General features: G+C 35.0%; 1 protein-coding gene across 1 annotated transcript in view; it reads right to left on the bottom strand.

Moving 5' to 3' along the window:
- Positions 1–17,195, bottom strand: part of sli (slit guidance ligand) — a 290,993-nt gene that overhangs the window by 105,126 nt on the left and 168,672 nt on the right. Inside the window, exons 3-4 of the mRNA XM_089644128.1 lie at positions 7,079–7,150; positions 4,287–4,358 (exon numbers count right to left, since the gene is read on the bottom strand). Of these exons, the coding sequence (XP_089500254.1) occupies positions 4,287–4,358; positions 7,079–7,150 (144 nt within the window). The remainder of the gene's footprint in view (positions 1–4,286; positions 4,359–7,078; positions 7,151–17,195) is intronic.

The raw sequence follows: 17,195 nt of genomic DNA, 5'->3' as shown, positions 1-17,195 counted from the left end.
GTGAATTTTAATAATTTCAATGCGTTGTTGAAGCGTGTATCGTTCCATTTTTATTAATGGCGTAGTTTCTACTTGTCAAATGTCAAAAAATGACAGCTTCAAAAGTAACATCTACCGAATTAGCGGGCTATTCAAAATAACACCTCTTATTTAGTTGGGCGTCTTGTACAGGGCTAGGAGATTCTTCAACAGTGACCAGCTGCTGACCCTGTACAAGTCTCAAGTCCGCCCAACTATTGAATTTGGGAGCCACCTTTGGGCTGGTGCCCCAAAATACTTAATAAACCTGCTTGAATCTGTGCAAAGGAGAGCGATCCGTCTGATTGACAATCCGTTGTTAACAGACCGATTGCCTTCTCTAATGCATAGACGCAATGTAGGCATGCTGTGTCTGTTCTACAGGTATTTCAATGGAGCCTGCTCCAAGGAGCTAGCAGCATTGATTCCTGATGCACCGGTGCACGTGCGCAAAACTCGACGGACACGAACTGAACACTCGTTCACGGTTGACGTTGGCTTCATAAGAACGGGCCGTTTTTACGACTCGTTTTTGTGTAAGTCGGCTCGTATGTGGAATGAGCTACCGGCATCTGTTTTTCCTCCCTCCTATAATCCGAGCCTCTTCAAGGCTCGCATTAACAAATCCCTTCCTACAGCCCCTACCTTATTCCGCCTCACAACGCCGCCCAACTGGGTGGTGACATAGTTCCCCTGTCTGTACACTACACAGGCAGGGACACTCTTGTGAGGTGTCACATAAAAAAAAAAAAAAATAAAAATAAAAAAAAATAAAATAAAATAAATAATAAAAAAAACAATATTTAGTATCAAGGCCGCTCAAGAGATGTCGTCAGAGAGTGTGGTTTCAAATTAGGATATATAATTTATTTAGTTTTAAGGTGTCTCCATAGGTGTTAGTAGTAGTAGCAGTACCACATGATAGAGACAACTGTCCAACGTTTTGCGTCTGATTCCCGAATGGTTACGAAGACACCCGATGTTGGCCGATCTACGGGCGAGCATCTTCAGCAAGCATTTCCCGCTTCAGAATAACTTTAGAGCATTTTATAGAACGGACGTGAGTCCAGTTAAATATTGCCATAATCTTAAACTATTCAAAGTTTTATTGAAATCTCCACATCAGGCCGTTTCCCCGCAGGGGTAGGCAGAGAGGACGGACCGCTAAACAACTCGGTGTTGTCACATACTCCTTGCCTCATTCACATTCATACATCGTCTGTACAAAGGTTATATTTGAGAATTTTACGTATTATCTACTCTGGGATACGTTTAAATTACAGGGAACAATTATTGGGTTTTACACAATTATTTTGGGTAATTACAGAAAATTTACACTTGAATTCGGGCGTAAGCTTGGGGAGGACACATGGGAGGGTTAAATGCGTTAACTTCGGGGGTGATTGTACATGATAGTACACAGAGAAAAATTAGTATGGTTGATTTAATAAAATCCGGCTAAAAACGTGGTTTCAAAATATTTTCTAATTAAATTTTAGTACATTCCCGATATATCGGAACACGTGTTCATGAAAATATAATGATTTTTACAAGCGTGTATTCCGACATTGCGATAATTCACTCCATTTTTATTAAAAGTTTTAACACGAAACCTATCAATACATTTGTTAAAGGCCTGCAGTCCCGTTTTTAAACGGATTACGAATAATTTGAAGTTAATAATAGTGAATAAGAGTAGTTTCTTAATAAATTGGCATAATTTAAAACAATAAATTTTCTCCGTGTACTAGTAAAATAAATAAATAACTTTTTCGAAATCTCAAGATTTTAAGGTAATTTTTAGGTTAAAAAGTTCAATTAAATGGTAAAATAAATATTTTTCTATGGAAAACTTATTTTTCCATACTAAAAATATTGATTCATATAAGAGTATTATTTTCTCCATAAAAACAATTTAACTTTAAAAACTACCTTAAAACATTTAAATTTCGAAAAAAGTTTTCTTTTACTTGTACTATCGTGTAGTTTCATCTTACGAAGTTTGTACAATTTACCCCCGGACACATGTATACAATATACAGCTTAGTTCTTACTTATCAGTGATTCTTATATTATAATCTTGTGTGGAATATGTTTAAAAACAACGGGAATAACATACATAGGGTTTACAGTAATATCAGTGGATTTACACTAACAGGGAAAAGCTTGCAGAAGAAAAGTTTCATTTTATTTCATAGAATTATGACGAATTTGTTTAAAATATACCAAATCTTGAAAAGATCCATCAGTTGACACTCTGCATCCATGGTAAACATTATTGACATAGGCTACGAATGAAATAATATCCCTCAGATCCTTTGTCATATTTGAGGCTGATGTGTAGAGTGTGGAGGGTATTTTTGAGGACAGGAAGGTGAGAAGCTGGATCTTACAGAGACCCATGTTTTAGGAGAAGAAACACAGAGGCCAGCAAATCGTTACATTGCCAAGCTTTTAAGGCGATGCCATACGTAGTAATGCAAAATCATGTGTTTTTGGTTTGAAAATTTGGTCGCCTAGAAATGTTTCAGATACTTTAATTAAATACTGCGAGTAGAATACATCTTGGCCTATGAAATAATCGAGCATTTTTTAGATAAGTCTTTTTATAAGCCCAGAAAAAAATAATGTATAAGGCCTATGAAAACTGCTTTAAAGTTCAAAATCTCCTACTTACGAACCCATTTTCGGTTATGATTTTATTGTATAATGTGGCAAATTAAGTTATTCATAAAATGATCGAAAAAATGTCTGAACATCCACATAATAAAATAAAAGGCACTTTTTGGCTATGTTTTTTTCTTGCTTAAATCAAAACAGGCGGATGGTGTTAAGCGGGAATTTAAACCTTATCGCCATCTACGTAATGGTTATTATTGATAGCGGCTCAATTTAAAATATTAAACGACGTAGTGCATCGCCTTAAGAGGAAGCTAAAAGCCAAAAATGTGTGTGTTCTTGGTATGCATTACATCGTCTCGAATATAGGTAATAGGCATTAAAATCGCTTGACAAACGGAGTCTAGAAACGCTAGATTTCAAGCACATAAGAGGTTTTTATTTATTTTGTAAATAATTTAAGAAGAAAGTAAAAAATTGAATCAAAGGAAACTGTCACAGATAATCTTAGCTATAATATTGTATTTTTTAAAAGTTGTTTCCTTTACGCGTTCATACATTTCTATTGTCAAAATTATTTTCCATAGTAGTTTACATTTATATTTTTTATGAAGTAATTAAATTTTTAATTTGTATTCTACTCAAGAGAAACGGTAGGAAAACCTTCAATTTATCTTAAGCATATTTTTTGTTTTTCATAATGTAAAGCAATGCGTTATAAAAATTAATCGGAAATAGTAATTTAGCATTAAGCTTCGTCTTAACACAATTTAATGAGTCGTAAAAGCGACCCGTTCTCACGTGTGCGCGTTCGGCGTGTGCCGAAGGGATCAACGACGCTGTGACGGAATGAAAACAATAAAGGGTTATTTTACATTCATCATAATAATAACATTATCTCAACTTGGTTATGCGATCAGAATCTGAAAAAATTTTAGTAATGTTATGTCACAGAGGAAATGGTAAATGGGGTAATAAAAAAACCCCATATAGGTATATTGGCGTTATAAAAAGATTCCGACGGTATAAGTTTGGGTTATTTGCTGGTAAGTGTTATTTCATTCCATTGTTAAACAAGCAGGTTCAATTTTCGTAACATTGGGAAAGCTGGGGTTACTGTTATTCAAGCAGGGTAACAATTTTGAATATCACAAATAAAATTTTCACAACGAACAGAATAAAAATTCTATATAATTTTGATTTTGAGGATAATACGCAGTGTTTCGCTTCTTTTCCTTGCTTTTACCAACAAACGCTTCGGACAACTTTACAATGTCCTATATCAGGACAAGTGTAATAAGTTGGCTTACTGGTCTTCACAACACAAGCCACCAATTAAAAAAATGTATTCAAGAATTAGGTGGCTATTGTGGAGGTATTAAACCAACGTATTACATCTATCTTGATGGTGGACACTATAAGGCTTTCTGAAACGTTGAATCAAGAGTAAGGATGAAGAGCAACATTTTTAAATATTACCATGACAATCAAAAACAAAAGTTGTTAACAGGTATTAGTTCGTTAGTAGGAATAAAAGCATTCAGTGGTAGATTATTGGTGAAATAATATCATCGCTGGGTATGGGTATTGGTATATAGCGACTAGGGGGGACCCACCAAGCCAGATCTAGTCAGTGTTTATCTACTCACAGTCTCACGAGACTTCCGAGGGGCGAAAAGACGGCTTCGGGGACTTGTCGGAGACGATTATTGTTCAAACGCCTGAAATTTTTACAAAAATTCACTGTTTTTTTGAAAAATCAATACACATTTTGCAATGCTTTTTTTGCTACACATATACATTTTTTTTATCCAAAATAGGAGGCATTGAGATTTACCTCTTTTCATCATTGTGGATGCTGTGCGGAATGATCTGTGGACACTGGCGACACAGCTATCATCGCATCATTAAAAATTCCATCAGAGATAATTCCGAAATCAATATCAATATAAAAATAAAAAACATTTGCATTGGTATTTTTTTCGTATTAATTCATGGGGTACCTCAGTGACCCCACAGGGTCAAAAGTTTGCCTCTTGGCATGTCAAAGGTTAAGGAAAAACAATAATGTGTTGTTTAACTTGTCACTTTTTATAAGCGAATTAGATATCATCACAAACTAATATTTACAGTTCGGAACAGAATGTTGTGATATTTTTTTTTTTTTTTTTTACAGTCGGTTGAATTTTTTTATCTTTCAAGCATCATTGGCTAAGATGTTAAAAATAAATACATAGTCTTGTATATCTGACAATAATAATATTTTTTATAACTATTCAAATGTTTTGATTTATATTATTACCTGTGATTTTAGGCGAAACAGCTGTTTAACTTAATTTAAGACAATTTTAGCCACTCTCAAACGATAGTTAAAAAATATATACAGAAAAAGGTACAAGGAGAAAAATGAGTATTTCTAATTTATTGACAATCTCTTCAAATTATTTGTAAGCCGGTTAAAAACGGGATTGCAGGCCTTTAACGAATGAATTGACAGGTTTCATAACAAACTGTCGGTAAAACACGAATGCGTTATGGGGATGTCAGAGCACGTGTTCATAAAAATTTTCGCTTTTTGTCATTATATGTATTAGGATAAACGCAGCTGTATGAACATGTCTTCCGATATATTCTGAATATACTGAAAGTTTGTTTGGAAATGGCCTGCCATCACGTTTTTAACCGGATTGTAACAAATCAACAATTCTCATTTTTCTGCGTGTACGAAACAAACCCAGGATCGGGGGAGAAACGGGGTCACCCTTACCGGGGTTTTGTTCTACCACTGATCTGATCCGAACCTTTGGTTATATTTAACTGTATCGTACTTTGACTAAGAACAACTAAAATCATCTTCATTTTTGTTGCCTGCTTTCGTTAAGTATGATTGCAAGATTCTTCCCGAACTAAATGCAATCTAGATAGAGTCTTGGGTAAATATATCCATTTTTATTTTAATGTGCGACATCTATTGACTTTTCTACAAGTTTTAAAAGAATATTTTACAAATAATAGCGATATTTCATACTATTATAGACTCTTATATAATATATATATATTTTTAAATGTGCATACCCTATCTAAATAAGAATTTATGGTGTTATTAGTATAAGTTCAAATTGCAATATCAAAATGCATTAGATTAAGTTTGATTGTAAAAGTGCAATGAAGATGCGACCAAATTCAAAAATACAAGTAAAAAACATTACAAAATAAAATTCATGCTAACAAATATAACAAACCATTTCAAGTTGTCGATTTGCAAAACCAGCTCTGGAATTTTTCATAAAACTGTAGATGTCACGAAAAACTGTTTGAAATACTTTTTATGTTGAATATTATTCTTTTGATTTTTAGCGATATTGATATCAGAACATGCATAAATTTCCAGAGCGTGTTTTGCAAATCGAGGACTCATTAATACACAAACAAAATGAGTAGATTTCAGCGCCATTTTGACATTTAAACGATTTCCGTTAACCGCCTATTTTTGGCCTATCGGTGTTTTGTTGATTTTTTAAAAATTATAAATTTTTAAATGTATATTAATATTAAAATTGGCCTGTCGTTTCGTACTTGTATATAATAATTTATCGCGGGTTATTGCGCTTCAAGGCACTCGATTACAGAATAAAAATCTGACAAGAAACGAATTGGCTGGTTTGCTGAAATGCGCATGCGTTCCAGTGAGGCGACTAAAAAAATGTTGCCAGTGTCTAAAATTAGATTTTTAAAGTTTCCTACAAATTTTTCATTTTCACAAGTTTGTACTGTATTTATTTACTAGAAAGACTTATTTTTATTATGAAGAACAATTATTTAACTGGAAAATTAAATAAAACTCAAGAATATTAACATATGACTGAATTATTTAATATATTGTTTATAAAATTAGAGAAAAAAAAACGCATTTCTCTGAGTATAAGTCGCTTTCCTGGGGAAACTACATAAATATATTTGATTTTTATAAATTTATAAACAGTTATCTGGTAAGTTATTAGGAAAATAGTGTTAGTCAGTATATGAGGGTCCGCTCGACAGGCTATGGAATAATCAACATCTACCCTGCATAAAATTTGACAAATTAAAAATCGACGGATATCGAGAACCGTTCAAATGTCAAGCTATTCAAAATGGTGCTGATCGTCGATTTGTGACGATGTAAAATGTGACTGTTAACAACTGGCCTTTAATTTAACATGGATAGATAATAGAGACAAAGGAGATATGGCATATTTGACACAAATTGCTATGCAATTTGTGTGTTTGGTGTATAGGCAGAAACAAACGCGGGGCGCTGCTGTGCATAGATGCGAACAGTAGTATTATGGGTGAGCGATACATGCTACACGCTGTGAATAATTATAATGGTTCATGGCACATCTCCATTGTTTCTATTTCCATAGTGAATATAAATAATATTAAATAGGTAGGTACTTACAATCGCTCAAGAGAAGCCAGATCCTGAAAAGCATCTCTGTCCAGGGTGTGAATTTGGTTATCCGTTAGTTGTCTGTAATAGAGAGAAATATTGTTGGTTTTAGATTGTAAAATGAATCGAGAGCATCTCCTATCCCCATCCTACATTTCCCTGCCTCTTCCCTTTACCTTATTGTTAGTTTAATGTAAAATATATATAGCACAAGAAACTTATTTTAGTTCAACCTTGTTTGAACTACAGCGTCTGTTAAAAATGAGTTTTGTTTCATAAAATAAAGTGTGCAATTTGTTTTTGCGTCCTTATGGTATATACTATACTTCTTGTTTTACAGCTTAAGCTTAAATCTCAACGCCCCATAGCTCACTCAACATTTCATAGACTCAAAGCTTAAAGATTAAAGCTCAACGTACAAAGTTCCAATATGAAATCTTCGAATCATTTCTAGCTGGAGGCAAACTAGGTGACCATATTTTTGGCACCAGAAGGTTTCGGGAACGCTTTGAATAAACTGCGACTTCAATCGTACATTGACCGCCGAATAGCGCACAATAACATAACTACACCCTGCGTAGAAAAGACAGGTTCGCTAAAATAAGGCAACGGTTTGCAGCGCAGTCAATTCTGCGCAGGAACTGAATGTTCCTTTTTAACCTAACCGCCTGGCGTAGCGACACTAAAAATGAGCGAGGTGGGTAAATTATAATACATTTGTAAAAATATCTAAAAAAAATAATCAAGTTTGGAAAAAAGCCCGAACTTTTATTTATCCAATTTGGGATATGCAGTTAAATATTTTTTACGCAGCCAGCAATTTACAAGCCAATTATTATTTGTTGTAAGCAGATTTTATGTTGTGTATAAAATAGTATACTGTCGGAAATCACAGAAATGGAGACGGTTAGGCCGCCTCCCCGCTCCGCGCAACATGGTTGCCCTTTCTCTGATGGGCAAATATGAAATTTAAAAAAAAGAAAAGTCTAATTTTAACTCAATTCCGAGTTTCGTGTTTGTTTTGTAGTTTTTTTAAATTATATAGCGCTTTAACGCTTCAACTGCCCTTAGACACAAAACATCACAAGTCCTCATTTAAATTGAGAATTATTCAGAATATATTCCGCTCTGTACCCTAATTATTATTTTGCCTATTCGTTTTAAAGTGGTACTTAACTAAACTCAGAGTAATTCTGCCGTAGATATAAAACATACAAGAAAGCACCTTTTTTACTTAACACTATATGGTCGGCCGCCAAATTGAGGGCGGGTGTTTTTTTAAATTTTAGCGCCAAAATTAGACTTTCCGCAAAATATTCAAATCTAATGATCTATTTGATATTTTTTTGATGAAACTTTAACTTTAAAAAGATGTCTCTATTTATATTTATTTAGCAATATATGTGTAATTCCTTTTTTTATGAACAAATCTTTCTAGAATCATAGAAAAAACAATATTTCACAATCGAAATAAAAAATCTAAATTTATTCATACAAAATTACAAGATTATTAAGAAATTTACAATACATATAAAAAAAACTATAACCTAATAGTGCTTCAATGTGTGATAGCGTTCGAAACACTTTCCTTTATGCAGGGGCACATTGCAAAACTTGCACATGCACCGCGTTTTACTGCGTAGTTTGTAAGCGGAACATACGCGACGACGATTTTTTTTTTGTTTTCAAACTCATTGTATTGACAGGTAGATAGATCGGGTACCGCTGACAATAGATAACACATGACCCCGCACCTATTTAGAACCCCTTGTTTACAAGTTTCCCGCTCCTTACCGCTTTGCGCAACAAAACGAGTAAACTCGTCTCCCGCGTCTTACTGTAAAAAGGCGTATGACAAGTTTTCTCGTTTCCCGCAAAAAATGTGTTAAAATACTGTGTTATTAGTAAATCGATCAAGAATATGTCATTAACCCTTACCGGTCGTAAAGCGCGCACTGCGAGACAAACAGATTTTTTTAAAATAAAGGTTACATGTCTCGATCTCCGCGACATGGTTTCTATTTAACCCCTTCAGACCTAATGTATTCTTAAGGGAGACAAAAGTATTTAATGGTGGGTATGGCTTATATATTTATTTCCTTTTTCTGCAAATGTCCAAATATCCAAGTTTCATCTACAGTAATTAATCGGCGCCAAAACTCGGATTTATTGCGCCTAAACTGCGCCAACAGAGCGTTGAAAACGTTCATTCGAACACGGTTTTGGTCTAACGTGAGCAAACGCGGCCAAATCTTGATTTGATATGTGACCGAAACGTTCTTTGGACATTTTCAAAACCTCTACTATCTCTCTCACTTTAATTCGGCGGTCGTCTAACACTATTTGGTGAAGTTTAGCAATGTTACCGTCAGTAGTTGCAGTTTCTGGACCTCCCAAACGTTCATCGTCTCCCAAGCTGTTACGGCCACGTTTAAATTCAGTTACCCAAAATTTCACTGTGGTAAATGGATGGTGCAGAGTTTCCATACAAAGTCCCCAAGTCATCTTTAATTTTCGTAGGCGTATTGCCTTTCAAAAACCAACATTTTATAGCAGCTCGTGACTCAATTTACTTCCATTTTCACAAAATCACACACATCGACTCATTCAAACGACTGTCAACTAAAAACTGCGTGTCCAAAATGGCCGAATCTTTGGCGAGTAACTGTCAAAAGATGCACAACTACATTCACTAGCTTTTATTGACGAGTACCGCCATCTTTGCGTTGAGGTCGGAAACTTTTCAGACCACCCTCGTATAATATTATTTTTATATATTGTGGGCGTGTAAAAGTACATTTTTTCCTTACATATTGTAATGTGTCGGTAAAGATAGTTATTGCATTTTACAACAGGTAGTGCGACAAGCTATGTGTGCGCACTGCAGAATCCGAATGGTTCCGAGTAGATCCCGAACCTAGCCGATTGTAGGTAGGCTACTCAGTTTAGGAAGACGCCTTCGCAAGAAAAACTTACATCCTTGACAATAAGGGACGTCAGTCCAGTAACATAACTTTGTAATTCTTATCGTAAATAAAGAAAGGTTACGGAGGTTAAGGAGGACAACGATTCAAATCGGTATGGATTTATATACACTTTTTGCTCAATGCAAGGAGGTAGTAATTTGTTAAGCAGCCGAGGGCGCTAGTATATTAAATGTCAATGGATTCGCGTGATTACTTCAGTAGAACTAATTTAGCTAAGGTGAGCCCTTTTCCTCGGCTAATAAGCAGGTAGCTGGGCTTGTCGCTCGATACTGTACAGGGTGGGAATACTGCAGAGGTCATAAACAGTCCTTCTTTAATAATAATAATAATAATAATTGGATGACTTGTATAGCGCCGTTTTTGTGCAAAATCACCTCAAGGGCGCTGTACAAACTTATAATACATTTCTACAGTGATCTATGTTATTACTTAACTATTTATGGAGATAATATACTGTAAAATACTTACCTGGTAGGTCACTTGAGATTAAAATTATCTAATTGTTTATTGGCGAAATTTAGATACAGGATTTAGGACATAATTAGAAAATTGAATATAACTGGACTTTGTCTTAGGAATGGTATATTTAATTTAAGGGTACGACAGCTTAAAAGGTAAGTTTTTAGTTTAGACCTGAATTCTGTTGGACTTGTTATGGATCTTAGTTCCGTAGGGAGTTTATTCCAAGCCTTTAGCCCAGATACTCCGAAAGCGCGATCATTAGTATTTGGCTTGCGCTTAGGTTCCATCAGTCTGCCTACAGCTTTAGTCGTATCCTCATTACTAACAATCGTGAGCCAAACTTGAATAACGCCTATCGAGTTCTGGAAATAGTTGATACGTTATTATTCCAACGCATCCGTTAACTTCCTCTATCTTCTGCCAAACACGTTGCCAGTGACCACGGGTTTCTTGAGGCTTAACTTTTGAGATTGTTGTATTATTTGCTGATGGCTTACGATTGAAATAGAAGCTTTTTACTACAGTTTCGCTAATAGTTTTGGTAATACAGGGTTTTCCAATAAGAGGTGTTATTTTGAATAGCCCGCTATTTCGGTAGATGTTACTTATGAATCTGTCATTTTTTGACATTTGACAAGTAGAAACTACGTCATTAATAAAAAATGAAACGATACATGCTTCAACAACGCATTGAAATTATTAAAATTCACTTCAGTGAATCAAATGCAAATCATCTTGAGTGATGAGGCCCATTTCCACCTCAGTGGTTTCGTCAACAAGCAAAATTGTCGCATCTGGGGCTCGGAAAACCCAAGAGTTATTGTTGAAAAGTCTCTCTATCCTCAACGTGTGACTGTTTGGTGCAGTTTATGGTCCGGCGGAGTCATTGGACCTTACTTTTTCGAAAATTAGGCTGGAGCAACAGTTACGATTAAGTATCAAAATAACACCTCTTATTGGAAAACCCTGTATTTGACAAACTTCTTTAAAGAAAAGTTGCTGTTAACAGCAACAATTTTTTTCAGTTACTCAAGAATAATATATAGTTTTTCACCAATAAATGGTACTTTATAACATCGCATAAGTCGACAACACGCTGAATTTAAACTATTTTGGTTCACCAAGTTACGGGACACGACAAATCATTTCTTGTGTTGGGCATTTTTAGTAAATCGTGTAGCATCAATATATCGATGCGAGGGTATTTTTTTGAGTTTTATGCGCTTCGCTTCTAAGAAGAAAATTTGAGACTGCTTGTTCTAACGGGAGTTAACAGAAAGTGTTGCAAGAGCTAAAAACAATAAACAAGTGCCACCATTAATGATAACAACAAAGCCTTTAGTATAGGAACAGTAAAGAAAATCGAAACGCTGATTGAAATCCAGGTACTCGAATTAATTCCGTTAATGGAGGACTGAACGCAGTTGGCGCTAACAAAAAATTGTCCAAAGAAGCGAAGTTAGCAGTCCACAACGGAGTGCTGGTACCTACCCTGATGTATGGAAGTGAGGCATGGAACTGGCAAAGAAAGGATGAAAGTAGATTGAATGCTGTTGAAGTGAGATCCCTGAGGAGTATGTGTGTGAGTGTTTGTGTGAGACGATGTATTAATGTGAATGAGGCAAGAGTGTGTGGTATGACCGAGTTGTTTGGCGGTCCGTCCTCTCTGCCTACCCCTGCGGGGAAACGGCGTGATGGTTAGTTAGTTAGTTAGTTATAACAAAAATGCTTCCACGAATCCGTCCCGTATGACGAATGCGTGAAATCATTTTTAAAAATGTCCCCATAATAAGGTCCCGCCAGAATCATCGTTGAAACGCTTTTGCTGTCGCCAAATATTTACATATATCTCGTGGCCCAAGGGTTGTGGCGCCAAGTGGCATATGAATTTTAAAAATAGACCATTGTTCGTTACTTACTGAGCTTACGTCATCGAGCGGAGAGAGGGTTAGATAAGAGCCTTGATATTTACGCAGCGGTACCAAAGAATCAGTCATAAATCCGCAGCGAAAATCGTTACACGAGTTATCCGTGCGTCGTCGTGTAATTCTTGAGGTGCTCTAAAAATTAAGCTGCACAGAAAAACATTTAATATATTTTCAGGCAAAAAAGTAACGGTGGTGTAATTTAATTTTTAATGTGTATACCGCACAAGAGTCCCAACTGCTCCTAACCGTCTGAAACCAGTGAGATTATGGCATCTCCAATTGGGGTATGTCGTGAGGCCAAAGATAATGGGGAGGGGAATGAGTTGAGGAAGAGGAAGGCGAGGAAGTACCTGATCACTAAACACGGCTAAAGCCATTTCAAGCAACGTTTAATTTATGAATTGAATTCTTTCACCGGGGCGATTATGAGAGTATCTTCCACTATTGAATGTGCCGCAAATATAATTGTGAAACAAGATAAATTACTAACATAAAATTTACTTGCGCACGCAGCTCTTTGAACCCGCGATGTCCGGTCTACTCGAGAGCCTTGCCCCACGACCACGGAGGCCGTCTTAAATAATCTAACTTTCAAATTAATAACGTTATGTCTTCCCTAGTGGTACACACCGTTTTATAAATGCGTGGAACTCTACGAGGAAAGTGATTCCATAACATGATTAAAGTATTAACATTTTATGAATGTACACAAGTACCTAAAATGGTATAAAACTGCGCTATATAAAATTGACTGCGAAACAATAATTATCTTCGTTGGCCGTTCTACATTAATTTAATCATTCAATGAATGTACAGGGTTTTCCAATAAGAGGTGTTATTTCGAATAGCCCGCTATTTCGGTAGATGTTACTTTTGAAGATGTAATTTTTTGACATTTGGCAAGTAAAAACTACGCCATTAATAAAAATGGAACGATACACGCTTCAACAACGCATTGAAATTATTAAAATTCACTTGAGTGAATCAAATGCAAATCATCTTGAATGATGAGGCCCATTTCCATCTCGGTGGCTTCGTCAGCAAGCAAAATTGTCGCATCTGGGGCTCGGAAAACCTAAGAATTATTGTTGAAAAGCCTCTCTATCCTCAACGTGTGACTGTTTGGTGCGGTTTATGGTCCGGCGGAGTCATTGGACCTTACTTTTTCAAAAATGAGGCTGGAGCAACAGTTACGGTGAATGGATTGCGCTATCGAGAGATGATTAATGATTTCGAACTTTTTCGGAATGTGCCTTTTTATTTTTAAATCAAAAATCATTAAAAAATTTATGGATCCAGAAAAATAAATTTTAAAAACGAGTAACAGATTACGCTATAAGTTCAAAGCGTTTTATATTACTCCATATTGCTCGCCATACAATCCCATTCGGACCTGTCATACCTAAAGAGATGATATGTTAATAAGTGTGGGCGTGGTGACGATACGCGCAGTGATCTGCTAGCCAGGCTATATTTGAAAATCATGCGACATAACGGCAGTAGGAGTCAGAACAATTTAATGAGCGCCATAATCACGCTGCTGTCATCTGTCAAAGTGACAGATCCCATACAAAGAAATGATATTCGGCGGCAGTTCCCCAATTGATCTGAGTCAGATTATAGCGTAGGGTGTCACCCCAACATAATATAGCGTAATGGTTTTTGTTGGAATTTGCTCCAAGTTTCAAACCAATTATAATTAATATAGAGTAACTGATTAAGAATATAGATGGCGCTAGTTTACACCTTCTTTAAAGGCAGCGAAATTATATTATTTAAATTCCATTTTTGATTAAGGAACTCACTTCTCTTCGATAGTTTCTAGCTAAAGGAACGCAAAGTGACAATTATATTTCGCTCTCTGAGTGTCGGTAGCAATATAAACTTTGGAAAAAACAACAATAAAATCGGTGTAATTTCAACTTCTACCAAGTGTTTTATTTTATAAGAGGAATCTACCCTTTTGTTCTCAAGTCTTAACTTTAATCATTTGGTCCTTCGAGCCGGATAGCAATATACAATCGGAGTGCGCGATTTTTTTTTAAATATTAAAAATTTAAAAATCGCGAACTCCGATTGTATTTTGCTATCCGGCTTGACGGATCAAATGATTAAAGTTATGACTTGAGAACAAAAGGGTAGATTCCTCTTTTAAAATAAAACACTTTGTAGAAGTTGAAATTACAGTTTTAATCTGGAACACACGTTTTTAACGATATTCATAGTTTATGAAAATATCCCAATATTCGGAATTTTTAAACGAATTTTCTGAAAAAATTAACACAAAAAACGGTCAAAGAGAAATTTGAATAAAAGGTATTTGCTGTCACCGTCTCTGTTATTATAGATTTCATTGCACGTACTTGTGTCATTTCTGTGAACGGCCATGTTGTATAATAACATCACTTAAAATTATAAAAAAATGGTAGATCATTTTCATTAAATGGATGTTTGGCTGAGTATTGGTTTCATAGAACAGGCAATCTGCCTAGCTAGAAAATATTATCGACCTGACATGACATAATGACACTTGTACAGAATTGAACAATTGTTCCTTTGGATTTAAAACATCAGAACGATCAATATACAGGGTGTCCGGAAACTCGTAGTACAAGCGGGAAACTGGTGAATCTACATCACATTTGGAGTCGATTTTGTAGTATATTTTTTTTTGATTTGAGCTTTCGTTATCGAGTAAATCGAGTTAGAAGTTGATTTTTTTTTTTTTTTTAATCAATTTTTTATAAATTATTACTGAAGATCAAAGTACCCAACTAATTAAAACTATTTGAAAGTAAAACAAATGAAGAAACTCGGATTTGAAGCATTATTTTGAAATCACCCTTCATTTAATCCGGTGTAATCATAAAATATTTCTGCTCTGCAGGGTTAAAACATCTGTTGTTCAACCCTAAACACCAGAAAAAACTTTAAGCCTAAAATAGCCGAAAAATATTTTTTTTTGGTTTTTTTTTTTTTTTTTGTGAAAATGCTCAAATCAAAAAACTTTATGTTTATTTGGGTTCCCCGTGTGGTGTAGATTCTCCAGTTTCCCGCTTGTACTACGAGTTTCCGGACACCGTGTATAAGTACTTCTGTATATAACGTTACATCCACCAGGGCTGGAATGCACTGTAACTAGAAAACCTTGTGATGTTGCATTTATCATGTATTTCATCAAAGCATTGCTCAGAAAATGAGAGGTTTAGGTACCGCCGCCCGGGCAACCATTTATAGGATAACCAATCTCTGCCATTTGTCACCCAAGTGGTTCGCTACCTGCTGGGAAGTGAGTTAACTAAGAGCTTCATAGATGCACTCATAGAGGGCAGTGAGGGCAGAGAGCTTGCTTGGAAGTCCACAAGATGGCAGCTAGTGGTCAGTAGTCGCCAGGGCCAGTTAGGCTGCTTCCAGACAAACATGGTGTTGGCAGATCTCGTTTAGCCAGCTCCTAGTTAGGTCGACTATCGAGTCACTAAGTATTAATAAAACCCTGATTTAACACAAATAACTTATTCTTCATAATCTCCTTCCACGAAGAGTTAGAGAACTGTTGGGAACACAACACGAATGTTAGAGGGAGCACGCTAATATTAAATAAAAAAATGATCATAGTTAAGCGAAAATTGTGAAAATATTTAATAAAACTCGACTCGTTTGAAATAGAGCAAAAATCTCTAGATAAATGCTTTAGTTGCATTTGAAGATACACTGTGAATTTTTTCATGCCTAAAACATAACAAAACGTATTATTTTTTTAAAGATAAAGTAATGTTTATAAGACAAGGTTTTATGCGTAGCACAAAGGATAACAAATTTTTATAAGCTATAATTAGTCGCGTGAAATATCAATACAAATTGAAAATATCTCCCTAGTAAAAATAAATTCCGCCGACGGGAATTGAACACGCACCTTCTGATGTCTGGTCAGGTGCTCTGGACTACTGAGCTACGTAGCTCATTTATTTATACACGGGAGATATTTTAAATTTGTATTGATATTTCAGGCCACTAATAATTATTGCTTATAATTATTTGATAACAAAACGTGTTTTTAATAATTTTCGGAGCCTACTTTGATATTTTTTTCTATCGAGGAAATTTCATATAATTAATGGCATAACAAATGTAAAGATATTATATTCAAAAGTAATAAATGTATTCTTTGGCGAAGCTTAATGCCAAATCACTACTTTGATTAATCTTTACAACGAATTGGTGTACATTATGAAAACCAAAAAATATGCTTTAGTTAAATTGAAAATTTTCCTATCGTTTCGCTTGAGTAGAATACAAATATTTTTTTTTTTTTTTTTTTTTTTTTTTTTTTTTTTTTTTTTTTTATTTTTTTTTTTTTTTTTTATATGTACAATAATATTATTATTGGGTTTATAAAAACAGTTTATTTTTAAACAAGTTCTGCTGTGTAATTATTATTACGCGTGACAGCTGTTTCGCCCTCTGAAGGCATTATCAAACTGTGGGTAGCCCACTTACAGACGATAAATTTATATTATTTCTAGGTAGGTATTTTAATTTCATTTACTGATTTCTTAATTGATTTCTAAGTAAAATATCAAAAATTATTAATGGTTATTACCCCAGCAAAGTTTCCCCAATTAGTGTAATGTTTAAATTTGACTGAATGTCTTTATGTTAGTTATTCCCAAACGATGACTCATAGGGTTATTTTAATAGCATAATTAAGTACTTCATAGTGCACTCATATTTGCATTAGGTTTGAAGATA

The sequence above is a fragment of the Hesperophylax consimilis genome, chromosome 20 (assembly GCF_061612785.1).
Source record: "Hesperophylax consimilis isolate HC1 chromosome 20, BYU_Hcon_1.0, whole genome shotgun sequence".
NCBI classification, from domain to species: domain Eukaryota; kingdom Metazoa; phylum Arthropoda; class Insecta; order Trichoptera; family Limnephilidae; genus Hesperophylax; species Hesperophylax consimilis.
This window is presented reverse-complemented; position numbering and strand designations above follow the sequence as displayed.